We start from the raw sequence: 27,786 nt of genomic DNA on the forward strand, positions 1-27,786 counted from the left end.
CTAAATCTAAAATGGCATCCCCCCTCGTCGGTTCAGTTACTACTTGATGAAGGAATTCATCTGCTAGCACGTCTAAGAACATCTGAGCCCTATTATTGTTACTAGCATTTGTTACCCAATCTATATCTGGGAAGTTAAAGTCCCCCATGATGACACAGTTCTTATCAGTTTTTACTTCCCTAAAAACATTAAGTAGTTCTCTGTCTGCCTCCAGGCTAGATCCCGGCGGTCTATAGCACACCCCAAGCACTATCTCGGGGGAGGTTCTAGTAGTTCTTTTATGCAGTGTAATTATTGCCCATACAGACTCCGTCTTATCCATTCCATCACATATTATTTCTTTACATTTTAGCTCATTATTGACATATAACGCCACTCCCCCACCTTTACCTTTTTTCCGGTCATTCCTAAACAGCACATACCCTTCCATACCTGTACTCCAGTCATGACTACCGTTCCACCACGTTTCGGTTATTCCTACGATATCAGGTTTCATTTCTTGGACCAGGAGCTCCAGTTCCTCCATTTTGTTACCTAGGCTTCTCGCATTGGTGTATAAACATCTTACCGTATGCTGTCTATGCTTTCTCCCATTAGTCATGCAATTTGGAACGGACCCCATGCTGTCCATTTGCCCCCTCTTTCTTATGTCCAATTCCCTACCCCTACCTATGTCTGTGCTTATCTCCTCCCTCTCCTTTTCAGTGTTGGACTCTGGCGTGGAGATTAACTGAACATCTCCCAACCGTCTCCCCCAAGTTCCTAGTTTAAAGCCCTTTTGATGAGATGAGCCAGCCTCCCTCCCAGAAGTCTATTTCCCTCCCTACTCAGGTGAAATCCATCCCGCGAGAACAGCTGTCTGTCCCCGAAAGCCTCCCAGTGGCCATACATCCCAAAGCCCTCCTTATAGCACCACTCCCTTAGCCAGCTATTTATCCTCACAATTCTGTCAGCCCTTTGCTGTCCTTCTCTAGGAACAGGCAGAATCCCACTAAAGATAATCTGAGCCTCCACTTCCTTAAGAGTCTTCCCCAGCCTGGCATAATCTCCCTTAATTCTCTCTAGCGAGAACCTAGCTGTGTCGTTCGTTCCTACGTGAAGGATGATCAAAGGGTTCTTACCCGCTCCTTTTAGGATCCTTTTCAACCGCAGGTCCACATCCCTTATCTTAGCGCCCGGCAGACAGCACACCCTTCTGTTTTCAGGGTCTGCTCTGGTCACAGGCCTGTCCAACCTCCTCAGCAAGGAGTCTCCAATCACATAAACCTGCCTTTGCCTGGTGACAGTACTCTGTACAAATCTATCCCCTGTTCCCTGTAGTCGTACCTCTTGTGTCTCTCTATTTTCCCTTATAGTCCCACTAGTGCCATCCTCTATCCTACTGGGGCCCGGTATTGGTGCTGTCTCCATCAACTCCTGCCCTCTCTCTATCGGACTAGCCGCTCTTCTCTTCTTCCTCTGCCTCCCACCATCAGTTACCACCTGCTGCCTCTCTTCCTCGTTATCCAAACACTCAAACCTGTTCCTGAGTTCTATTCCCCCCTCACTAGCCCTCCTTTTCCTTGGCCTGCTCCTCACAGTCACATGCTTCCACTGATCTTGCTCTGCCCCTGACATTCCCCCCTCACAGACCATAGCCTGTGCTTCCTCCTGCACCCCAGAGCATTCCCCTTCTGCCACACCCAGCTTCTGCTCCATTAGCTGCTCGAATCCCCTTCTAAACTCTACCATAGTATCTACCTGCATCTGGAGCCCTCTGATCTTTTCCTCTAGCAGGTCTATTAGGCGGCATTTCATGCAAACATACCTTTGTTCCGGCTCCCCAGCGAGAACCATGTACATACCACAGCTGCAACATGCAATCATCTGCATTGTGTCCCCTGCTGCTTGGTTCATGGCTGCTGCGGTCTCTGCCTGCTGCTCCTGGGGACACAGAGCACACCCTCCTGCCTCCCCTTCCACCTCCCCCTGTAAACTCCCACTTAAACTCCCCTGTTAGCAGCCCTGTTTGCGGCTCCTGGTGCCGCTCCTCGCAGCTGACTAGGAGTGGATGAGTCATTAGACAAACTAAAAACGATTTCCCCATGCTATTTTTTCCCCTACTATTACTCACACCTTCTTGTCAACTGTTTGAAATGGGCCATCCTGATTATCACTACAAAAGTTTTTTTTCTTCTGTTGATAATAGCCCACCTTAATTGATTAGTCTTGTTAGAGTTGATATGGCAACCCCCATTTTTTCATGTTCTCTGTATATATCTTCTTACTGTATTTTCCACTGCATGCATCTGATGAAGTGGGTTTTAGCCCATGAAAGCTTATGCCCAAATACATTTGTTAGTCTCTAAGGTGCCACAAATACTCCTTGTTCTTTTTGCTGATACAGAGTAACGCAGCTATCACTCTGAAACATATTAACTTTTATCAGGGGGTAGCCGTGTTAGTCTGAATCTGTAAAAAGCAACAGAGGGTCCTGTGGCACCTTTAAGACTGCAAGAAGTGAGGTTCTTACCCACGAAAGCTTATGCTCCCTATACTTCTGTTAGTCTCAAAGGTGCCACAGGACCCTCTGTTGATATTAACTTTTGGCTTTTTTCATTCGTTGTGTGTACCCACAATGTTTGCCAAGGCTGTGCTTAGAGGAACAGCTCAGTTGGGCTTTGTCATGTACATTTCCTTGGTCAGAGTATATTCAAAATTCTTTGCATTCTCTAGGCTTCGCAGAATTCAAAATGATTAGATTTGTTTAAGTATGTGAAATCCCTAATCAAATTGAGATTAGAGGATATTAATAAGCAACTAAACAAGGCTCTTGTTTCCATTACAACTATGTCACCTTGATTCCCCCTTATTAAAAAGACTCATGGATATCTAGAGAGTTTGTCTAATAACAAGTTAAGGAGGGCCTTAACAGCTCTCAGTTTTCAGTCTATGCAGACAGCTTAAATCAGAAGGCTGATATACTGGCACTGAGAAACGTAACCACCTCTGTCCATGCAGCTCTGGGCAGGCAGAAGGCCTACCCTATTATTTATTATACTGTAATTTGTATTGCCACTTGAGGTCAGAATGGCTTTCCATGCTTTTTTTGTCCTGGGTGCCTTTTTCTACAACCTCTCAGATAACAGAATATTTATTAGGGACAATCAATGTATCTGTGATCCGAGTGGTTGCCCTATTTGCATGGCCAGCAGCTAAAATCAGGAAAAGACAAATGGCATGGTGATTATATATGTTTTAATTGATTTATGTTCTTTTAAATTTTTATTTATATGTATTGTAATATTTTAAAATCCTGGATTTACTTTTAAGTTTTATTGTAATATGTTTTGGTTTTGGTGCATTGGCTTACGGCTAAGTTGCTATTAATAAATTTGACTTGACAGCAGACAACAAGTAATTATAATGGGCAGACAAGGGGAGTACAATTAAACAATGAGAGAGTTGTGAAATAAGCAATGGTCACAGCACCCCAGCTATCCATCCAGTAAGTGTTTTGAAGCCATCACTACTTAGCTGGGTTAATCAGGAAGAGCTTGTTACAATCTAGTGAAAGGGGCACAGGTTGAAACCACCCAGATAGGACAAAAAACAGAGCTTCATACTCCAGAACAGGCCAGTTCACTACCTGCTCACCTCTTCATTCTGTCTCCTCGCTCTATGGGATTGAAGTTCAGTCATCTGCTCTCAGAGAATGAGGGCTTGTCTACACTGGCAATTTACAGTGCTGCAACTTTCTCGCTCAGGGGTGTGAAAAAACACCCCTGAGCGCAGCAAGTTTCAGCGCTGTAAAGCGCCAGTGTAGACAGTGTACCAGCACTGGGAGTTGTGCTCCCAGTGCTGTGAGCCACACCCCTCATGGAGGTGGGTTTTTTAGAGCGCTGAGAGAGCTCTCTCCCAGCGCTCTGCCGGGACCACACAAGCCATGTTAAAGCACTGCCGCGGCAGCGCTTTAGCATTGCCAGTGTAGACTAGCCCTGAGTCTTCCAGGTTGCTGCTTTGGAATAAGGGTTGACTTTTTTCAAAGAAGTACAGAGGGTTTAGCTACATGTATTCTATTAAAATTCATGGGTAAATCCCCTGTACTGCCTTTGAATTTGCAACCAAATTCTCTAATCCATGTTTGTTCCTCTTCCTTTACATGAATTTTTGTTGCTCGTAAATCTTATCTATCTTCCTCATCAGAATTCTCCTCTCCCATGATTTGTGTTATCTTGCTGCCTGCTGCGTCCCAGTGGTCTCTGCTTCCTGACTAGTGGATACAACATAAATTAAGAATTGGACTTTGTCCCTTTGTAAACTGATCTTCCCATAACAGACATGTTCGGCAATTTATGTCCTTACGCGTCTGTGTGTAATTGTGTTACTGGGTCAATAGTATGTTCTCCACTTTGGAAGTTATCTCCTGGGGCCACATATCCAGTGCCAGCCTAGCTATGATATGCAAACGGTGCCAGTGAAAACATTTGTCCTGCTTCTGCGACTGTATATATAATTATGCAGCTGTAGTTATTCCAATACAACTCCCCATGTGGAACCATGTGTTCTGGGATAATAAGTGTTAAATGGAAGGGAAGATGGATGATGGAGAAGTAGAGAGGAAGACAATGACACAACAAAGTACGAGGTAGGAGGCTGGGGTAGGTAAAGGGATACCATTCTTCGGGTACACATCAGCAAATGTGGTCTAAAAGGCTATAATCAAATGAGTTAATTAATCCAAAAGACATTACATAGATGATAAATGTACTAGCAAGTTATATGGTGAATTAGCAAGGCAATCAGGAAACAATGAAATCAGCTAAATAAGAACAGAACAGATAGGCAATAATCAATGCCTCGGCAGTTAATTAGGAGCAAAACAGCTGGGCAAGACAAGTAAGTGTGGTAGCAATTAAATGACAGTTGGTTGAGTGGAAAGAATCAATCAATTGATTAAGCAGAACAGATAGGCACTAAAGGCAATAAGTGGTGAGATCAGTTAGCTCCGTTGATTAAATGTGGAACCTAGAACTGATAGTCAACAAATTAACGTCATGCAGAGCAAACAATAGCAGGGTGTGAATGGGGTTGCAGGAAGTTAATCAGATTGGTTGCAGAAGTAGGGGGCAGTGACAACTGCAGAAGAAGTTTGGTGCCTATGTCTTTGCATCCAGTTGTTCTTGGTACCTGCCCTGCTTAAAAATGGGGGCAGGAAAGATGGCAACAACCCTACAGTTCTGATCTTGAAAAGGTCCTCTCACATTTGCTACATCTCTGTGCGTTCATGCTGCTGGATGAGTCTAGAGAGAGGCCTGTGAGTGCTGGATTCATACTCTTTCATTCTCTCCCCTTCCTTTCTGAACAACTCTGCTTCCCCTCTCTGAGCCCGGGTCTACACTCCAAAATTACTTTGGTATAACTACATGTCTCAGGGGTGTGAATAATCCACACCCCTGACCAACGTAGTTATATCGACCTATGCGCCGGTGTAGACAGCGCTATGTTGGTGGGAGAGCTTTTCCCTCTGACATAGTCACTGCCTTTCAGGGAGGTGGAGTTATTAAGCCAATGGGAGAACTCTCTTCCGTCGGCTTAGACCCTTAGACACTTCATGACCCTGCGTCAAGGACCATGAGTCTTGCACCTCCTACCTACGCCTACCGACACTTTGAATCTTTCCTGAAATGCTATTCTCGGCCCACCTTCTCTTCTGCCCAGGATGGTGCTAAAAAGGATCCATTTTGTTTTGTAAAATATCTGGCAAGAATCCCCTCTCCCTCGGTTCTGCTGTGTCCCTCCTCCCCTTCCTGCCTTCACCGCACTCTGACACCACGGTCACTGCTACTCTCTGCCACTCTTCCTCGCCCTCTCCCTGCAATCCCGTCCTCTCCAAATGCTTTTAGCTCCCACAACCCTGGGAGTTAAAAACTTAAATCCTGTCATTTGCACCTGCAAAGGATTGTGTGCACCAAACTGCACTTTCAAACTTGACAGCCACATTTTTAAAAGTGACTAAAATGTACTAAATGGTATAGGCTGAGGAAGCTATGCAGTACACATGGCAGGACTCTGGGCCTCAAACCTAATTTTCTCTCTCTCTTTTTAAATTAAGAACATACACCAGCAAACTCTTTTTCAGTTATAGAATAATAAGCATCTGGAATGGCCAGGCAGACATGGTTGTGATGTACTGGTAATGGGGACAGCCAGAATAGCGATGGGATGCTAGCAATGGCTGGGGGGGAAAATAGCATATTTAAAAAGATGAATCAACTCGTTCTGAAATAGCTCCCGTTTGGCTTGGATTTCTGAGGGGCTGTCTGGCATAGTCAGGGTTTTCTGATTGCCCTCTTCCTAACCAGATGTTAACAAGCAGCGTCTGTTTGAATTGTGCTTATGAATAAAAGGACAAGCCCCTCATTCAGCTCTGTTTCTCCTGTAAACAGAGCTCCAAAGTGGACTTCCCCAAGTTCAACTCTCACTTGCCCTGTGGCAGTTGTTGGATCACTAAAAGGATAAAGCTGCCCCTGGCTGATTTTTGTCACTGTAACTTAGCACCAGTGGCTGTTTGGGGAAATTGACACTTGGAACATTATTCTGAGTGTAACTCTGTGGGTTTGTATTTAGCGTGACTGTGAAGTGTGGATCGTTAAAACTTGGCCCATGTATGCTTTTTTTTTTTTTTTTTTAAGTGAAATGTGATCTGAGCAGCCTGTTACCCTATCCATATGTTTTTCCTTTTTGGCACTGTGTCTATAATTGCAACAGATTTGGAGAAATACATGTAGAATTAGATGTCTCAGTTACCACTACTACTCTTCTCCCGACTAATTTGAGTGACTGTAATTATAGTGGCTGAAGTTCACATGCACTCCAAGTCGCTGTGTGTTGCCCATATCCTTTCCTTTCTGAGTAAAGTCAGGTAGAAAGGGAGATTTGATATGCATAGGTATGCAACCACTGCTCCTTTGACACTCCACTACATCCTGACCTGCTGGAGGCAGGAGTAGCAGCAGAATTAAAAGCCCAGGGCATGGTTGCTAGCTCACACCAGGAAATACTTTTCTATAGCATGTATAATCCAAGGATAATGGAGCACTTTCTGAACTTCAACCAATCCTACCACCTTGTCCTTAGTAGTCGATGGGTATAGCCATGCTTAGTAATACTTTACTGCCTGACCTTCCACAGATTGATACATATTCTGCTGTGTTAGAAATCATCTTTCCTTTTCTCATTCAAGCTTGTAACTGTCGAAGAGCAGAAGTTCCTTACAGATACGTTGTACAATACTGGAATCTTAATTGTCTGGGATCCAGCACCTTATCATGCCGAAATTAATGAGGTAAGTGAAGAACAGTGTAGTAAATGAGATTTTCAGGGTAGTTGTGACCTCATTTCTTGCCATACATGCTTGCATGTTGAGGGTCATTCCTTTTAAAATTGTTGTTTATTCCTCTGGCGTGCTGGATGTAGCAATGTATGTGTTCGCAAGTGCCTTTTTCCATCCCTGTATGCGATCAGCTCCTGTGATTTTTGTCACAGCAGTCAGGGAAACTGTGAATTTGAGTAAAGTTCATGAAATGCCATCATGTATGCTAGGTTGCAACGCCCAGAGTGGGGAGCCGGGCCCAGCCCCACAGGTCAGGAGCAGCAGGTGCATGGAGAGTGCAGAGTGGGCTCGCTGTCCATTTCTCTCCTCTCCGCCCCTGCCCCCGAGATCCCTGGCTTGCCCCTTTTCCATGACAAAACATTTCCATGACAAAACCATAGCCCTACTGATAGGAAATGTGTGTCTTTTCCAGACAAGGGTGAAGGGCCCTGAGTTGTCTATCTTTTATTGCCACAGTAAGTTTCCCCATTGGCTGATCTCACATCAGAGTGACCACTACTGGTATATAACATTCTCAAACTTGCCTTAGAGTGATTGTCTCCATTGTCTCAAGGATCCAAAAGTTAGGCTGGACAGTCTGACCACAGTGGCCATTTTGGTTTTGAAAGCACCAGTCTGTCATAAGGTATATTTTAATGGCTTATAATTGATAAGAAAGCTCTATTAAAAGGGCAGCAAATTCCTTTACTCATGTCAGCTGGATTTCTGTAGGTATTGCATTCATAAACTGGAGTTACTTGTGTAGTGACTGCAGAGTAGCTGCACAATAGCTCCATTAGTAGTCATCACAACTCCCTCTCTTAGTAATTGGGTAGATCACCCATGTTGGCAGTATATTCAGACTTTATTGCAAAACGGCATCCTGTGATGCCCCCCTCATCCAATCAGAAGTCAGAAGCTTTGAACCATCTCCTCCCTTTAAATTATAAGAAAATAAAATCAAGGGATGTTCTTCTCTTTTTGCGACGTGTTTATTGATTGTGCAGTCTGTATAGTCGGAAATAGGAAAGTTTGTTCCATTTTTAAAATAATTAAAAATACCTCTCAGCATTTGCACTGAAGAAGAATTTCAATATCTGAGATACTGCAGCATCCTTTGATTTGGCCTCATTGTTCTCCCTTTTCTGTCATGTCTCCTCATTCCTGATTTGCACTGGGGTATCTCAGTTGAAGTCAATAGTTATATCATTGTACAAAACAATAACTTACCTTGACAGTTTCAATAATAAGTAAATATTCTGTCAATATGCTAATTTATGGAGCTTCAGCATAATATTCCAGGGCCAGAAAGCACAGGACCATCACTCAAGTGGCGCAATAACAAAGCTAAGGATTATACTACATCAAACAATCTCAGCAAGCAAAGCATGCAAAATGATAAACAGCAACAGCTTCAAAAGCCAGTCCAGTGTAATTAGCAGACAGAAAACATGTAACTCTGAAACAACTGTCCCCCCTCTACAGGAGCAGGACCTAAAACCCTGGACTGTGTGATTGAAAATTATCTTCCAGAAAGAGAGGCACATTGCACTAGTGCTAGCCTAGGAGGCCCGGGTTCAATTCCTTGCTCTGCCACAGACTTTCTGTGTCACCTGGAACACGTCACTTAGGTCCTGATCGTAAATCCCATTTTTAGGCTCCACTACCATTCACAAAACTCCTGCCAAATCCTGTAGGCACCTAAACTTAACACCTACGTTTTCAGCCTAAAAGTTCCCTCCAGAATAAGTTTCTGCCTCCAAGCATGCCCACTGCCACCTGACTCTAGGTGTCTGGACACCTATCCCCAACCTAAGCCCCAGAGCAATCCACAAACCAGGAGGAGATAGGTGAGCAAATGCCTATCTCATGTGCGGAGCCCGATGCGGGAAGTGTGCTCAGAGGTAACCTACCAGATTGGTTCCCATTCACAATCGTTTTTAACTTTTAGAAAGCCAAGGATTATAAAAACACTCCCATGCATTCTTCACTTTGAATGGGTACAGATACGACTAAACAAGGAGTCCCTGCAGTGTTCCTAAACCCCACTTCGCAGCATTGTGCTACTGCATCAGAATCTAAGTGAAGTCATTTGGAAATTAGCTGTAAACAAGTGTTTATAAACTAGTTTATTGTTAAAGCTGAGAGCAATGTAGAAGGGAAACAAACCTCAAACAGTGAAAAGTTAATTCAATTTTTAAAATTCGTGCAGCTTCAGTAACCCATGGTGCTATTTGTAACACACAAAGAGTTATATCTCTAAAGGGTTGCTGATCCTTTGGAGTGCACGTCTGCTACAGTCCTCAGCTCTGCTGTCTCTCCTTAGTCTTTAGGTCACACCCTGACTTCCTAGATCAGAGACATTGCTTATAAAATGTCATCTGAATGTCCAAGCCTTTGTCTAGTCCTACGCCCCCAACGAAGCAAGGGTATATATTTAGCATGCTTAAGAGCCTCTACTGAGCTAGGCTGGTACTTATTGCCTAGTAAAACCTCTCTTCTAGATGGTCCGAGAGTTTAATGAAACATAAGCCCTCCTTCAGTATTTTTACTGAAGTAAGGTAGTGAGAGGAAAGCTTATAAATTTGAAAGCTCACAAATACACACAATTACAGTTCACTGCACATACTGTACATTATCATCTTCTAATGCAATGTTGTGACAAAGATGCTTGTGTACCAGCCTTGGAATATGACCTTTTGTTCTCTGAGATTAATATAACAATTAAGAATGGTATAAAAATGACTCACTGCACGTAAGATTGTCCTTTCAATGTCTTTCTAGGCCACATGAACAGTCCTGCCAGCTGGGTATTCTAGAAGGAGAGACGATACAGGGTAGTATCTCCTAAAATGTTTGGGAATGGAAAGGAGAAGAAATTGGAACGTTTACAGATTTTATTGCTAGTGGGCTGCTCGCTTTCATGTAGCAAAATATTCTCCCTGAATCTCCCAATTTAAATATCAGGAAGACATTAAAGACATGTTCCAAAAGTCCATTGAAGTCCTTGGAGTTCTTTCCACTGACTTCAGTGAATTTTGGATCAGACCCTAAATGCAAATAAAAATGGAGTAGTTGGTAAGACACTTTTGTGAACTGGATCAGTGACACACCCACCACTGACATGTGGAAGATCTTAATGCATTAGAGATGAGAAACTTAGAAGGATTAGAACTCCATAACAGTCTACTAAAAGATGAGATGATTCCCCGTGAGTCTTCAGTATGAGGGTGTCTTATAATAGAGACTGCAAGAAGGCGGGGGGGGGGGGGAGGATATGCCATTTCTCTGCATTGCTTTATGAATTGCAATACAGCCTGGTGTGATATGCATGTCAAATTACATTCCACTTGTAAAGAAATTTCTTTCACAGCATCTTTAAAGTTACATAGTGGATATTGTTGTAGACTTTTGTGTTCTGTTGTGGGTGCCATGGGCTCACCTGTCTCTTGCATGATAGCTCTTCCATTAGCACCTTGCCCTCTGAATTAGAATGCAGGTGGAATTTCGAAGGGCAACCTGTTACATGAAAGATAAGTTACTGCATCCCACAGCAGTGCAGAACAATAATAGATTCCTTAGGTGTTTTGTGAGAGATCTTGTCCTTGAGGGGAGGGGAAAGGATCTGACTTGTTAATTCTATTTTAGTGGTACAGAAAACCAGATTACAGTTTCTTTGCAAACTACAAGGTGTATCGTACTAGACATCCGGAACAGCCCTTTTATATCCTGAACCCAAAAATGCAGTGGCAGCTCTGGGATATTCTGCAGGAGAACTCGCTGGAGGAAATTCAGCCCAATCCACCTTCTTCTGGAATGCTTGGTAATGTACCTGCGCAGTAAATATTTGGCTTTATTAGTTTTGAATGGGGCTCTTAGGTTTATTGAAGAGCTGATAATGGTCGTGCTTTCTGTTTATCAGATTCAAAGCAGCCCTTTGGAGATTCCTAACAATGTTCAACTTCTGTAAAATGCAACGTTTCCCATCTCAAAACAGCAGCTTAATTATGTTAGAAAACAGCATTTCTCAGCAGCAGCTCTCAAACTGTTCTGTGTAGCACTGACTCCAGAAATAGCTATACTCAGATTAAACACAGATTCAGGCTGGAACGTTAGGTGCAACAATGTCAATTGTCAATAAAAGGTGCAATCACCTTTTACTGGTGACCAGCATTTCTGGCCAATAGGAAAAGAGCAACTCATATCTGGTCTGATATGAAGCACAGTGATGTCTTTCAGGGCTTTCACTGCTATTCCTTTTCATTGCTTTTTTATTTTAACAAGCGAATAAATTTATCAGCTCACTATTGCAGTCAACAAATAGTTTTATTTTCAAATTGATGAGCCATTACCTATTATGGGATAAGCACAGTTCAAAAAGAAAGATTTGATAAGGGGAAAAAGTTGTCAGAACTCAGTAATAACTGTAAAAATGGTAAATAATTCCCCCTCAGCCAGCCTTATCCCTCATTTTAAAGCCCTTTTGTTTCATCACCTTGTGCTGATCTCAAAACATTAGTGAAGAGGCCCATTTCCCTCCCAGACAGAAATTCTATTGTGGCCAGGTTTTCTCCTTTTCACAACCTTATTTAATCAGCAACAAAATGAAAAGGAACCGACCGCTAAGGAGCGATTTATAAGAAAACCACTTACAGTGGAGTTGTTGTCTTGTTTGCTTTGTAGGTGGCAAAATTGTTCTGCTTTGGTTACCATCCTACTGCTTGCAAGAGGGCACTCACACTGTAAGATATTCCCTCCCCCCTCCCCCCCATGGGTGTGCAGAACTAGACCTTAACAAAGTTAGGTTAGCTGATTATATTTCTGCCAGTCAGACTTCTTGCTTCTTTCTACAAACTCATATTTCTGCCTTCCAAGCTATTAAATCATTGCTGGCTCATGTTCAGCACTAATGTGTAATGGGGGAAACAGCTGATTTTAGAAGGAAAACACAATGCAAATGATTATTGATTAGAGCAAAGGATTGAGAAGGCAGGACTCCTACACAGCTCAGTTTCTTGACCTTTTTATGCCTCAGTTTCCCCATTTGTAAAATGAGTATAATCTGTCTCCCAGTGATGAGAGAGAGAGAGAGAGAGAGAGAGAGACAAGCTTTTGAGCTTACACAGAGCTCTTCTTCAGGTGATCTCTACAGAAGAGCTCTGTGTAGCTTGAAAACTTGTCTCTTTCACCAATTGAAGTTGGTTCAATAAAAGATATTCTTCCCATGTGTGGAATAGACCTAGGGACCAGCATACCCGCTATGGTCCTGCTGGCCAAGCCCTATGCGCAGTGACCCTCATAACCATTCTGGCTGTGATCTGACCTGCTAAGGCCACGCCAGGGGTATGCATGCATGCCAAGTGCCTGAGTCTGGAGTTTCTTCAAAGCAGTGGCCGTTGACCCACACATACACATTAACACTCCTCATGCGCCTGACTGAGGGTATAAGAGGCAGTGCGGCTCGACACCTCTCCAGTTTCTTCTTACTGCCCCATGGTCTGAGTCAGAATCATGTCCTCTGCTATTGCACAGCCTGTAAAATGTATTTGTAAATAGTTTATATCTTAGCTTAGGAACTCTAGTTAGTATAGAATAGAATACTCCCCCTCTCCAGTCAGGGGAAATCGTCCTCGGTCCCTGGACTGTGCCCAGGGTCCCGGGTTTCAAGAAGCAAGGAAAAAGAAGGAGCTGCTGGTTCCGACAGTATTCATCATAGGTACCATCTCATCTATCCAAAGACTGGCTGCATCAGATGAACTGGGCCCTTCAGGAGTTTCTATGGGAACTGCTCAGACCCCGGGCTGTGTGGAGACCTTTGTAACGTCAGAGGATGTCTTCTTCCCCTACCTGCAGTCTCCACTCCTTTTGGGCCCTGCCGTCCTGAGAGACATCCTTATCCTGGAGGGGGAATTGTTACCATTGTCTCAAGAGAAGTCCCATCTCTATCCATCGCACAGGAGTGCCCCGGTACTTATGGAATCAGAGGAGTTGGAGGAGATAGCTACACCAGTATCTCTGCGAAGGCACAGGAGCCCTAACAGACATCCGAGACACTATTATCTGTCAGGTTATGACCCTCCAAGGGACACCTAATATTGATTCCTCAGGGGGCCACCGTGAGCAATGGATCTTTCCTTATTGCAGGTGCCCGGACCCCTCTCAGGAGTCATACCACTCCTCCTCCTCTCATCAGCTGGTTCCATATGTGTATGAGGAGGAAGAACCAGAACCGGTTCCGATGGGGGCCTCATCATCCTCTCCAGACACCACTGTCACTCCTTCATTGCCCTCTCCACTGGATGACCACCAGCAATACCAGGAGTTGTTGCACAGGGTTGCTAGTGATCTACAAATTCCTCTAGAGGAAGTCCAGGACCCTCAGAATCAACTACTGGACATTTTACAACCACAGAGACTGACCAGGGTGGCCCTTCCAAACTAATCAGGCCATATTAGAACCAGCCAGAGAGGTTTGGCACACACAGCATCTTGTGCCCCTATGCCAAAAAGAAAGATGCTATTTTGTGCTGGCCAAGGATGCTGACTTCTTGTTTTCTCATCCTGCCCGTAACTTGTTGGTGGTACAGGTGACTACAGAGAGAGCTCAGCCACGCTACCAAAAATCTACTTTGGCCCATAAAGGCTCAAAGAGAGTGGACCTCCTGGGTAGGAAGGTTTTCTCCTCTGCAGTCCTCCAGTTTGTATAGTTGATTACCAAGCTTTACTAGCAAAATACAATTTTAACACCTACACCAGGCCTACAGAATGTAAAGACAAACTCCCCATGGAAGAATGAGCCCAGTTCCAGTCCTTTCTGGATGAGGGGAGGCTGGTAGCAAAGGTGGCTCTCTAGGCTGCGGTAGATGCCACAGATACAGCATCCAGATCTTTAGCCCCAGGACTGGTCATGCAAAAGGGACTCCTAGCTCCAGTCATCAGGCATCCCTAGAGAGGTCCAAAATGCTATCCAAGATCTTTGACAAGTCCAGCCTTTTTAATGAAAAGACAGATGAGTCTCTATGCTCTCTAAAGGACTTGAGAACCACCCTGTGATTTACACACCAGCCCGCAGGAGGAAATGCCAGGAATAGCCCTTTTGACCACGACTATCCCCTTTGCATACCCCATACTACCAGAATCCACCTGAATCTTTCTCATAAGTGACAAAGGATTCAGAGGTCTCATTTCTCAGCTCCCTTCACTGCTGCACCCTCCATGTATTCCCAGCCACAGGCCAAAGGCCATTTTTGATGTGCATGTCAACACTTGCACATAGGATGCTCCATAGAGTTTTCTTTCCCTCCTCACAAAACACGTGCCTCACCCCCCTTCAGGGACCCCTCTCATCAATCCTTGTTACACCAGGGGGTGATAGAGAGGTCCCAAGGGAGTACCAAGGGAGAGGGTTCTACTCCCCATATTTTCTAACCCTCAGAAAAGACATGGACCTCATCATGGACCTTTGGCAATGCAACATCTTTATCCAAAAGCTGAAATTCAGAATGATTACACTGGCATCTATAAACCTCTTTTCAGGAGTGAGTGTGGTTTGCGGCTCTCAGCATAAAGGAAGCATGGTTCTACATGGACATTCACCTATCACACAGGAGATTTCTGCATTTCATGGTTGACCAAGAGCGCTACCAGTTCTGTGTCCTTCTCTGTGGGCTCGCAGCAGCTCCAAATGTGTTCACAAAAGTTTTCACCATGGTAGCAGCCCACATGAGACATCAGGGATATATGGTATTTCCATACCTGGATGATTGGTTTTTGGTAGGCCAATATTGGCAAGAAGTTATATCAGCAACAGAGTTTCCTTTGTGCCTTCTTGCCACTGTAGGTGTTTGCATAAACGAAGATAAGTTCTTTTTGTCACCCACCAGGACAGTACATTTTATAGGAGCACGGCTGGATTCAATCTCTATGACAGCTTTCCTGCCTGCAGACAGATTCTACATGATGAGTAACCTAATATCTTGCATCACCTGCAAACCTCAAACTATGATTATTCCTTTGCTTATTCCTCCTTTCCCAAGGAGATACAGAACACTGTTGAAGATATCCCCATCGATGGGGACAAGCTCTTCGCCTCTACGACCAACGAGGTCCTCCATTTCATGAAGGACTCATCCGCCACACTCCGATCTCTAGGCATCGAAACACCTGTCACAAAAAAGAGACAATATAGGTATCAGCAATATCAACAACCATGCTACCATACCTTTGTGCAACATCAACCTTTAAGACAATATACGCAGCAACAACAATGCCATAGACCCAGAACCCAACGACGTTGCCCTCTGCAAACAATGGTGACCCACCCTCCTAACTCAAATAACAAATTTGAGGTCTTGCTCGAGGGTATAGAAAGCCTCGCACCCTCTCCAGAGCCAACTCCAACCATCCATTTCTTTGGACACTATCTACATCCGTTCCTTGCCAATTGGGAAGCCATCACTATGGACATATGGATCCTGGAAATTATCAGATCGGGTTATGCCATCCCCTTCCTCTCTTACCTCCCACGCACCCTCCCGCCCCGTCCCTCTTCGGGGAGACCTCTCACAAACATTTACTCTGTCAGGAGGTACAACACCTCAAGCAACTAGGAGCGATAGAGGAAGTACTGCCTCAACACAGAGGGAAAGGGTTTTACTCCAACTACTTCTTGACAGAAAAGAAAAATGGCAGATGGCACCCTATCCTCGAACTTTGACCTTTAAACAATTTCATCAAGAAACAGAAATTCTGGATGGTTACTCTTCCAATGATAATTCCGACGCTGGAGCAGGGAGATTAGTTTTCAACCCTCGACCTCCAAGTTGCATATTTCCATTTCACTATCCACCTTGCCCATCGACATTTCCTCAGATTTGCCGTGGGAGTGCAACACTATCAATACAGAGTCCTTCCATTTGGCCTCTCCACTGCACCGCGTGTCTTCTCAAAGGTGCTAGCAGTTGTAATAGCACATCTCAGAAAAAAAAGGGTCCTCATTTTTCCTTACCTGGACGATTGTCTCCCCAAATCCCCCATTCACTTGGAAGCAATCCGCACAACTTTTACAACCCTCCACTGCTTCCGCACCATAAGTCTGCAAATAAACAAAAACAAATCTACCTTACAACCTACCCAACAAATTGACTTCATCGGCGCCCACATCGATTCCACCAGTGGTCTTGCCTCTCTTCCCCAGGACAGATTCCACACAATGGGCACCCTTATTACCCAGATACGTGCCAGCCCACAGACTACAGTCCGAGATTCCCTGCAGCTCTTAGGACACAGGGCCGCTTGCACATTTGTGGTCACAAATGCTCACCTGTACATGCGATGCCTTCAGGGTTGTCTAGCCACGGTATACAAACTGAATACGCACAGGCTAAACAAATTACTAACTATGGCCCCGAAAGTCAAGGACTAATTATGCCCCCGAAAGTCAAAGTCACTTCTGTGGTGGACCTCTCCCATCAACCTCTGTACTGGGGTTCCCTTCCGACAAGATCCCCCTTCAATGACCATCACTACAGATGCATCCCTCACAGGTTGGGGAGCGCACATTGGCCACCTCACCACTCAGGGCCTCCAGTCCTCTACAGAAACCAAGCTTCACATAAATTTGCTAGAGCTCAGGGCCAAATGCAATGCCTGCCTCCATTTCCTTCCCATTATCCAAAACCGCCGAATTCAGATCATGACCGACAACATCGCGTGCATGTTTTATGTCAACAGACAGTGGGGAGCCCGGTCCCACTCCCTCTGCACAGAGGCGGTAAAACTATGGAACTGGTGCCTTCAACACAATATCCATATCTCCACCTCGTACCTGCCAGGTTCTCAGAACACCACTGCAGACGAGCTCAGTCGATCCTTCCCCATACACATGAATGGGAACTCAATGACACCATTCTATCCAACATTTTCCAGAAGTGGGGTTATCCCCAACTGGATCTATTTGCCACAGCAATAAACAAAAAATGCCCAACATTCTGCTCCAGAGCAGGCCTGGGGAAACACTCCTGAGGAGACGCCTTCATGCTCCGATGGAACGAAACTCTCGTGTATGTGTTCCCACCAATACCTTTCTTGAACAGAGTTATACAGAAGATAAGAACAGACAGATCCAACATCATTCTAATAGCCCCAGCATGGTCCAGACACCCTTTCTCACATGGATGTCAGTCAAGCCACCGATTCCCCTTCCCCCGCTCAGCAACCTCCTATCAAAACGCCAGGGACAGCTATTTCACCCCGACGTACAGTGTCTCCACCTGAGGGCCTGGCTAATCAATGGTTCTCTAATGAGGAGTTAACCTGTTCGGACCAAGTGCACACAGTCTTACTACACAGCAGAACACATACCACGTGCACTACTTACCTGCATAAATGGAAACGGTTCACATCTTGGTGCACTGACAAACAGACCTCTCCAGTTTCCGCCTCACTCCCAATGATACTAGATTACCTGCTACACCTTAAAACATCTGGTCTCTCCACGAGCTCACTCAAGGTCCACTGCATTTCACCATAAGATTGACAATGCTACAGTCTTTGCCCATCCAATCACCAAAAGGTTCCTGAATGGTATCCAGACGTTATATCCAGACGTAAAACCGCCCCCTACACCCTGGGACCTACACCTAGTCCTCAAAACCCTGATGGACAAACCCTGTGAACCAGTGGCTACCTGCTCCCTTCTCCACCTATCCATGAAGACCGCCTTCCTGATACCAATCACATCTGCCAGATGAATAGGAGAAATGGGAGCGCTTATGGCGGACTCTCCGTATACCACGTTCTTCTGCAATAAGGTCACACTCTGCACACATCCAAAGTTCCTACCTAAGATACACTCTTCCTTTCACCTCAGTGAGCCTATACACCTACCAACGTTTTCCCCAAAACCTCACACTAATGCTTTTGAAGCAGCAATGCACACTCTTGATGTATGCAGGGTACTGTCCTTTTACCTGGATAGAACAAAACCATTTAGAAAAAAAACCAAACTTTTTGTCTCTGCTACTCAGCGATCACAGGGAAAGGCTATTTCTACACAGACTCTCCAAATGGATTTCTGACTGCATACGTCTCTTGTTACCAAATGAGGCAAATACACCCTCCTACATCAATTAGGACGAACTCCACTAGAGCTGTCTCCACCTCCACTGCCTTGCTCCGTAATGTCCCGCTTTCTGACATATGCAAGGCAGCTACCTGGGCATCAAACCTTACCTTCGCCAATCACTGTGCTCTCATGCACACTGCAGCATCCGACATCAAGATGGGTAGAGCTGTCTTGTCAACAGCCTTCTTACCTGATCCGAAGTCCCAACCATCCTAAGGGATACTGCTTTTCAGTCACCTGGAGTGGAGCACCCACAGGAACCTCTCTCGAACAAGAAGAGGAGGTTACTCACCAGGTGCAGTAACTGACATTCTTCGAGATGAGTGTCCCTGTGTGTGCTCCATTACCCGCCCTCCTCCCCTCTACTTCGGAATCTGGAACGCACTCCGTTGTAGAGAAGGAACTGAGGAGCCCAGGCCATGCACATGCTATTCAAACACTGACAGCTTGTGAGGCAGGCACAGCACATGCATGGCCCATAGAGGTACTACTGTAGAAATCTCCGATCAAAGGCACTGGGACGCACCTTGACCTGGAGTGTAGCACCCACAGGGACACTCATCTCAAAGAACGTCAGTTACTGCACAGGGTGAGTAACCTCCTCTTCTTCCCAAAACCCCACGCTTCTTCTGAGAAAAGAGACCTCACTCCCTTAACATCAGGCTCGTCCTGACATTCTACCTGCAGAGAACCAAACCCATTAGAAAATCTCAGAGATTCTTTGTTCTTGTGTCAGAAAGGTCACAGGGACAAGCTATATCATTACAGAGGATATCTAAGTGGGTTTCGGGATGCATCTCTGAACACTACAAAACATCGAAGCTCCCCCATCCTGGGCATATCACAGCTCACTTCACATGGACACAAGCTGCCTCCCCGACATCCTTATTGGATGTTCCACTACAGGACATCTACAGGGCGTTCATACTTTGACATTAAACTATTCTCTAACTCAAGCAGCAATGGTGAATGCAGCTGTAGGAACGGCAGTACTACAAACCTCTCTGCTGTCAGTTTCCTCACATCATCTTCTGGTCTGAATGCTGTTAGACAGTCACCCAGATATGGAATACACATAGGGACCAGCACTCGAAGAAGAAATGAGGATTACTTGCTGTAATTGTAAGTTCTTTGAGATGTGTGGTCCCTATCTGTATTTCACTACCTGCCTTCCATCTTCTCTGCTTTGGATCTCGTTGGATTGCACTAAGAAGAGGAACTGGAATGGCGTTGATCCACACTGCCTCTTATACTCTCGGTCGGGAGCATGAGGAGAGTTACTGTGCATGTGCCGGGTCAATGGAGACTGCTTTGAAGAATTTCTGTACTCAGGCACATGGCGTGCATGTGTACCCATGTGTGGAATACAGATAGGGACCACACATCTCAAAGAACCTTCAGTTGCAGTAAGTAACCTCTACTTAACTCTCCCACCTTGTTTCTCTAATATCCTGTGACCAACACAGCTACAACTACATTGTATATCCCAGTGATGATATGAAGCTTAAATTGTTCAGTGTGCTCTGGGAACCTTTGGAAGGCCCCATGTAACTGGAAATAGTTACTTATGGTAAATTCTGATTAAAAAATTTTTTTTTTAAAAACGGGGAATACAATTTGACAAAGTAGTCACGAAATTAAAAAGAATTTGTTGTGTAGCATTAGTAGATTCCCTAGTCGTCCTTCCAGATGTCACAAATCTATTCAGATCTGAAACTCAGCATAATTCAGTGGGATGCTAGAAAATAAATATTGATCCAGATTCCCTGGTATGCCCTGGGTGCTTTGCAATGCTTTAGCAATGTAAAGCAGCCTGTAAACCTGGATTAATTGTTTCCTCTCTAACAGTTGCTTTGCACAGAACATACCACGGAATCTGGATGATTATCATTATTAATTGCATTCTAGAATTGCTTGTATACTTCACATAAGACACATGAGGGCAACACTGCTCCATCTAGGGAAATTGCTTTGAGCTTGAACAGTAGCATACTGTGCAGCGGTGTTGAACTGCAAAACAAGCCCTCTCTAGACTTGTGATTTTAATGGCTGTGCATTCATTAGGTGAGGTGTTGCACTCCTCCCCCACAACACAAAACCCTACCCTAGACTTGAGACTGGCAAGTTTGGCCAAGTTAAATAGGAGGGAGGACCGAAGCCTGAGTCTGCCGCAGTCCCACTGCCCCAGGTGAGGGGGCCAAAGCCCCAGCCTCGCTGCCCCGGGCGGGGGACCTGTAACCTGAGCCCCGCCACCGATGGCCGAAGCTGAAGCCCTCAGGCTTTGGCTTCAGCCATGAGTGGTTGCGCTCTGGCTTTGGCTTCAGCCCTGGGCCCCAGCAAGTCTAAACCAGCCCTACTGACCCTATTAAAACAGGGTTGTGACCCTCTTTGGGGTCCCGACCCACAGTTTGAGAACCGCTGATATAGTGCATGCTTGGCTACTCAGCAAGTTTTCACACAGCTATCAAGAAGTAGTAGCATTTTTTAATGCTGATCTTATAACTCATGGCATATTGCTGTCACACAGTATCTTCATGAGGCTTTAATGGGGCAGATTGTGCTGTGTCTAGCAGGATGCAGATGCCAGTCACAGCATCTGTGATTTTGGAGGTGTAACCAATTTGTATGTGAATGAGCGAGTGGCTCAACAATTGTGCAGACTTCAAGGAGCTTCAGAAAATAGCCTCCTCCAGTCATAGCCTTTTCTCCCTCTCCATGTGGTCTGAACATTACGAAGAACACTTCTTGCAGGGAAACCCCACCGCCTCCCATCTTTGGAGACAGAAGGGGATATTTCGCTTAAACCTCCTGCCTCACATTTAAGCAAGAAGATGGTTTGTTTCATAACCTGTTTGCTCCCAGGTTGACTAACTGGTTCTTGCTCTCCCCCTGCCAGGCATTGTGATCATGATGACCCTCTGTGATGAAGTGGATGTTTATGAATTCCTCCCTTCCAAACGACAGACAGATATCTGCCACTATTACCAGAGATACCACGACCGCGCCTGCACCATGGGTGCTTACCACCCACTGCTGTTTGAGAAAAACTTGGTGAAGCACATTAATCAAGGCCAAAATGAGTTAATTTACACCCATGGGAAAGTGACTTTGCCCGGTTTCAGAAACATGCACTGTTAGCAACTCAACTTCTACTGTGCATAGATACTTCTGTTGATTTTCAAGGCACTTTTAGAAGGATACTGTTGAGATTGTTAGGCCTAAACATTGATGTGCCCTGACATTTCTTCCATAATGCACACCTTACACCCCTTAGGATTCCTGTGATGCAACTTCTCCGATCTGTACAATAGCAGAAAGCATTACACATCCTCCACCACAATTATCCAATATCTACTGTGTGAACTTCCAGTCAGATTAGTGGGTCTGAGGGGCTGAGTACCTTCAGCTGCAATTGGCCACCTGAGTTGTTTTCTATGCAGTGTAAACCAACATATTGCTGGTGTCACTCCACTGAACTCAGTGGCATTATGCCAGCAGAAAATCTGGCCCATTTTATAAAAGAATGGCTAAAAATAATCCCATAGTTCTGGAATCTTTAAAGACAGGCCTACCATTATGGACCCACTGTGAAGGCTGCCTGTTAAGATAGGCAGTAATTCAACATGTTAAAATCTATTACTTTAATTATAGTCCTAACGACCTCGAGAAACAGTCCTTTATAGTCTGGAATTGTGATGGTGATTCTGCCAAATCAAGGAGGAATTGTTCAGTGTCGATTTATTTTGAAATTTTTACCTTTGTAAAAATTATGATGTTCAGTGAATTGCTAAATTGAATTTAAATGTCTGGTGACCACTCAGTCCAGTTTGTTCAATGTAACATCCTGTTAGGGAAACAGGATATTTTAATTCCAAATCATTTTGGGGAAGACTTTTGAAAGGCATAAATCGCAGTTTGCAACTGTAATGGGGGTTGGTGCCTAGTTGCCATTTGGGCCCTGTGAAAGTCTCCCCATTAGTAATTTAGGACAATAATGCTACATAGTCACAGGCAACTAAATAAGCCATGGGGCTACTAGCCAGCCGCAGACCAGATCTCCTCTTCTAGGTTTCATCAGCTATCCAAGTTGACCTCTGTTAGCTATTCCTGACATTCAGATAGTGTCTCTCTCTCTCACACACATACACCCTTTCCAAGTGCACAGAGAATGAGCACATTACACTATCTCTTGAAATAGCAGCTGGGAAGGGGGAGCTGCACTCTGCTCTTCAAGCCAGTGCAAAAGGGAGGTGGGCAGAGCTTTTTGACTCCTTCCTGCCCCCTTGATGTGATTTTTGTCCCCAGAGTTCATGGAAGGAGTAGTCTTTTTGATTTCCCCCAATCATAGTTTTTCTTTGGTCTGGGCAGTGGGTCACCTCGGTTTGTCTCCTTTCCCTCTGTTCACCTATTCCAGATCCACTATCCCTTTTCTCATGGTTCAGATTCATAGGATCTTCGCTTCCAAGCTGAAGCCACCGGGTCACACTCTTCTGTTGTGTACACTGGTGTAACCCTACTCAGGTCCATGGCATTGTGCCTGTGTAACCATGGCAACACCTGATAGGAAGTACAAATGCTCAACAATTAATATGCTGTTTCATGATCCTACCTATATATATGACAAAGTTGATATTATTTAACTTTCCGTCGGTAATGTCATGTATCTGGTTTTGAGTGATATGGGTTTTAATGGTTTTAGGTGTAAGAAGTAGATGCTACTTTTGCTGTCCATAATATGCATCACTGTGGTAGGAAAACAGTTGCACAGCAACAGACTTTGTTCCCATTGTGAAGAACCCATTGGGTTAAATTCTGCCTTCTGTTAAACTTGTATGTCCCACTGGATTCATGGGAGAGCTTGGCCACCATTGATCTGGATCTACAGAGGAACCCTTTCATCCCATGTGAAGACCAGTTGACTTTAGTAGGGCTCTGTGCAGATCCAGTTGCGAGATCAGGGCTTAGCCGAATAAAGTCCTAGTGAGAAAATTCGCATCATGGTACTTGTAAAATGAGAATTCCTATTGCTTTTAATAAAACCTTGTGAAGACATTGGCTCAGATTCTGATCTCCGCAAACCAGTGTAAATCTAGAGAGGCTACAGTGGATTTACACCAGTGTATACGAGATCAGAATCTGGTCCAACATTTAAATAATGCTTTTTTAAATTTCTGTACAGTTCTGCAAAGGCTGTGTCTGGGTAGTAGTGAGTTCCAATCTGTAACTCATTACCAATTTCCATTGTTGTGCAGAATGAAACCATCAAGCTATTTTCATTAATTATGTAGCAGTATTTTAAATTTTAAGTGGAAGTACCAAACTCATCATTTTTAAAAATTTTCTGAACACTGATCTTTTAAAATAGTTTGAAATAATACTGAAGGATCCAAAGAAGATGTACAATTTGTAATAAAGTTTGTCTTTTTTTTAAAGAGGTGCTATCTGTATCATTCTTAAATTAAACTAACATGAGGATATTAAATGTTTAATTTCTCTCCCCTCCTTTTCCTCCCTTCCATTTATGGGCTTGCAAAAGCTTGAGAGAAAGAATAATTCAGGAGAGACATAGCAAACATCCCCTCACCACTCTACGGTATTACTCACTTATAGAAATCAAAGGATGTATTGGGGTGCTGCAAATAATGTGACAGTTCAGCCTGCCAAGTTGCATCTTCAATGAACAGGAGAAGGAATTTGAATCACGTTTATTGCACAATATTTGCCTCCAGGTCAACAAGGATTTTTTGGGACACTACATAAAAACTTCAGCACACACAGGACTCAATTTTCTCCTAGCGCCATCTCCACCCCAGCCAAGATGACAACATAATATCAAAACAAGACAACACCACTAAGGTAAGACACAGCACTACCTGTTGGTGGAGGTGCTGCCTGCATTGATCATTACACTGTCTTTGAACTCCATTCTTATACTGGACCTTGTATGGAAGGGAGTACCTGTAACATGGTGGCTTTTTAAAAAATAAATATGGGCAAATGTTTACCAATTCCATGGCCGCTGAAGTCCTTATTTCAGAATCTGGTTGAATTAATCTTTCAGATCAGATAACTCCATTCCACTCCCATCTTTCTTGCTGACATCCCTATCTGTCTATTAGAAAATCTGCTGGAACTCTGAGAGGTGCACAAGTAGTGTCCACAAAACTACACTCCATTACTAGATGCAGCTCACTTTCTTACATGTGTCTGGCTGGCTCTGTGGATGTTGGGTGAGCAAGGTAGAGCCCCAGCCCACCTTCCTCCTTGCTGATTTTGAGTGGGAGCAGGGAGGCAGCTCCCTGAGCACAGACTGAAATTCTGTCTGGTATTTATACAGGCCAAACAAATGGGGAAAGCTCCTTACACCTCCTTCTCCCCAGGTTTGAGCAGAACCACAGGCCAGTTCCTGGGGATTCCCATCCCATCCTCTGTGTTGCTTGTGGGGCAGTAGAACATCTAGTAGGGACCAGATGCAATCTAGCCTACTCATGCTATTTCAGAGCCCAATTCTGCCTTTGTTACTTATGTTTAAGGGTACGTCACTCTGCAAGCAGCCCCATTGAAGTCGGTGGGACTAGCTGTGTGCTAAAATACTCCTCCACAAATGAAGGAGGCAGAATTAGACCCTTATTTGTCATATATAACCATTTGAAACAGGGTGTGCTGTCCCTGTAAACTCAGGCCTGGAGCCAGGCCAGCATAGCAAGGGAATTCTGGGAGATGTGATTCCCAGTTCTTATGGGAATTGTAGATGAAAAGCAAGGCCTGCTGGGAAAGGGGAAGCCAGATATAAGAAGCAAACTTTTCCCCAGTAAGGGGGAGAACATGATAGAAGCTAGATGTGTTGTGGGCTTCTAGAGAGAAAGCAACATCCTGACAGGAATAGGACCTGTCTTGGTTCTTGGGGAAGTGGCTGCTGGTGAATGTCTCCAGTGAGGTAGCAAGTGGGTTCTGGATGGGACCTTCCTAATGCAGCCTGGGAGGGGACCGTCTGGTAAGCAAGGTAGTACTCAGCATGACGGAGGCAGAATTAGGGTCTTCGTCTATGACAATCCATACAGTGCCCTTAGTTCCTGCAAACTGGCCTTCATCCCACAAAATCAATCATTTTGCCATTGTTGTGGAAAATTGACCACACGGTTGATTTTGGATCAGACAGCCTGAGTCTCCTTTATTGATCAATCAAACATGCATGGGGGAGTCAGCCAAGGCAGCCGAACCCCTCCCACCCCCCCACCCCCGACAGATGAAATACGGGAGCTTATATAGGATAAAACCACAATTAGTAATACATACTTTCTTATCAACATTATTGACATATTTGGAATACAATATCCATAAAAGGGAATATAGCATAGCAAGCTTTCCTGTTATTCTCAGTTTGCCCTTTGCAGTTACATGCTTCCCCTAAAACTAACAGTGGGCAGTTATGAATCACCAGCCTTGTGATTATAGATAGTTCCTCTTCTGTACTTTTTCTTCACCCTACCTTCAAAAAGCCCCTTTTCTCCAAAAACCCCCTTCTTCCAGTTAACTTGACTAATGTTCAGGCCCAAGCCAAAATATAGGCCTACCTGATCCAACCAAAGTTTAGGCCTAGAAATCTTTCTACAACAATCCCCCCTTTGATGCCTATTTGGCATCACCTTGGCCTAAACTTTTATATTCATGAGCCCACTAATCTTTTTCTCTTCCTTTTCCTTTTTTTATTCCAACTTTTATTATACATTTTGTTAACAATTATTAATGCCACCTGCTCCCTAGTGGGAGGCCTAGGTATTTTCACTGATGAACCAGGCAAGCAATTACAAAAACAACCACCCAATTTGCACACTAAATATGTAGCAACAACACACAATAATGCAACAATAATCCCCAAAAATACTTGCTTTAAAAGAAGAGACCATGAAGAAAATATGTTAGTAAGCCAAGACCAGGGATCATTCCAGGTTTGGTTGTTTAGCCTTTTTTACTGCTTCCTTTATGGCTGCAGCATTCCACTTTATAATTTGGGAGGTATTACTGATGTATGCACAGCATGTTTTTTTAATTAGTGCACACACACACCCCCCTTTGCGGCTAGCAAAAAATCCAATGCCATTTGGTTTTGAAGGGACACTTTACGAACTTGACTTCATTCGCCGCTTAGGGAGTGGAGGGCACTGGCAGTTGTGTTGCCTAAGGTTTCCAAAGCCTCTGATAGGGCTTTGAGTTTATCAAAGGCCACACTGACCCCATATTGCGAGAAGGCTATGCCCCAAAAGTGTTTGCTGTTGGAGATGCTACGGTAGTTTTTTACTCAGTGTCCCAGGCGGGTTTTGTGAATAGACCCACCAGAGCTGACCAACCCTAGGCTGCAGGTGCCAGTCCAATTAAAGGGCAAGATTTTATAAGCCTTTTTTCCGCAAAGCCAGTACACACCCTTTTGGTAGATGGCAGGGTATAGGGCACCTTCTCCTTTGAACTTACAGGTGCCCTTCCAGATATTAGATTCATTATTAGAGCATTTTTGCACACCAGATTGGCCCATAGGGTGGAGGCTGGGGGGTCATTCAATAGAAGGGAGGTGTTAGTGCTACAAAGGGAAGAATTTGGCCTAAGAATCCACCCGTTGTCAAATAACTGTAAGGTCGAGCCATTTAATTGGATTGAGTAAGAATAACAATTAAGGTTCTTACACCAGGTTTTGGTGGATGGGGAACCAATTAACTTGAAGGTTCTATTTTTTTTGTAATTTAATATATATTGGCAATTTTGGGTGGCTCCCACTGGAGTGGTTCCCAATGTTTGATTGACCCTAACACACAAAGCAGATGTTCCTTTTGGGGTGGTTTTTATATACCAGGCAAAGGTGGGGGGTATGCCTTTAGCAGTTGTCTGAGCCAGGTATGTTTTTTTTTTTTTTCCCAGAGTCCAAGAATTATTGTTAGGGATGCCAAAAAGAGGGCACCCATGCCCTGCATGTTTCGGACCGTGGGCACAAATCCAGCAGTCCGACAGATGGCTGGTATTTGCGATAGTTTGCAAATAGTCAAAAAACGTGTTACCCTGGTACCCTATATGGGATTCAGTTTTACCGATGTCCAGGGACCGAGCATTTTTTTTTTCCCGGAAAGGTAGGGGTTTTGCACCATACCAGGGGTGGGAGGACAGTGGGGTTTTTTGAAGGGGTCTGGCAAAGTTCAAAAGTTCAATGGTACATGATTTTGTGGTCAAAGGGGAAGGATTCCCTGGGGGAGTGGCGCTGGTTCCAGAGGCCCAAAAAAACATCAGGGTGTCATGAAAGTTTAATATTAGTAGTAGAAGC

At 44.4% G+C, this 27,786-nt stretch overlaps 1 protein-coding gene across 1 annotated transcript in view; it reads left to right on the forward strand.

Moving 5' to 3' along the window:
- ST6GAL1 (ST6 beta-galactoside alpha-2,6-sialyltransferase 1) overlaps positions 1-24,467 on the forward strand; it is a 64,931-nt gene extending 40,464 nt beyond the window's left edge. The window contains exons 5-7 of the mRNA XM_029911133.1: positions 7,226-7,327; positions 11,003-11,177; positions 21,376-24,467. Coding sequence (XP_029766993.1) covers positions 7,226-7,327; positions 11,003-11,177; positions 21,376-21,617 — 519 coding nt within the window. The 3' untranslated portion in view covers positions 21,618-24,467. The remainder of the gene's footprint in view (positions 1-7,225; positions 7,328-11,002; positions 11,178-21,375) is intronic.
- Positions 24,468-27,786: the final 3,319 nt, after the last annotated feature.

The sequence above is a fragment of the Terrapene carolina genome, unplaced genomic scaffold (genome assembly GCF_002925995.2).
Source record: "Terrapene carolina triunguis isolate 2854851 unplaced genomic scaffold, T_m_triunguis-2.0 Scaffold88, whole genome shotgun sequence".
NCBI classification, from domain to species: Eukaryota; Metazoa; Chordata; order Testudines; family Emydidae; genus Terrapene; species Terrapene triunguis.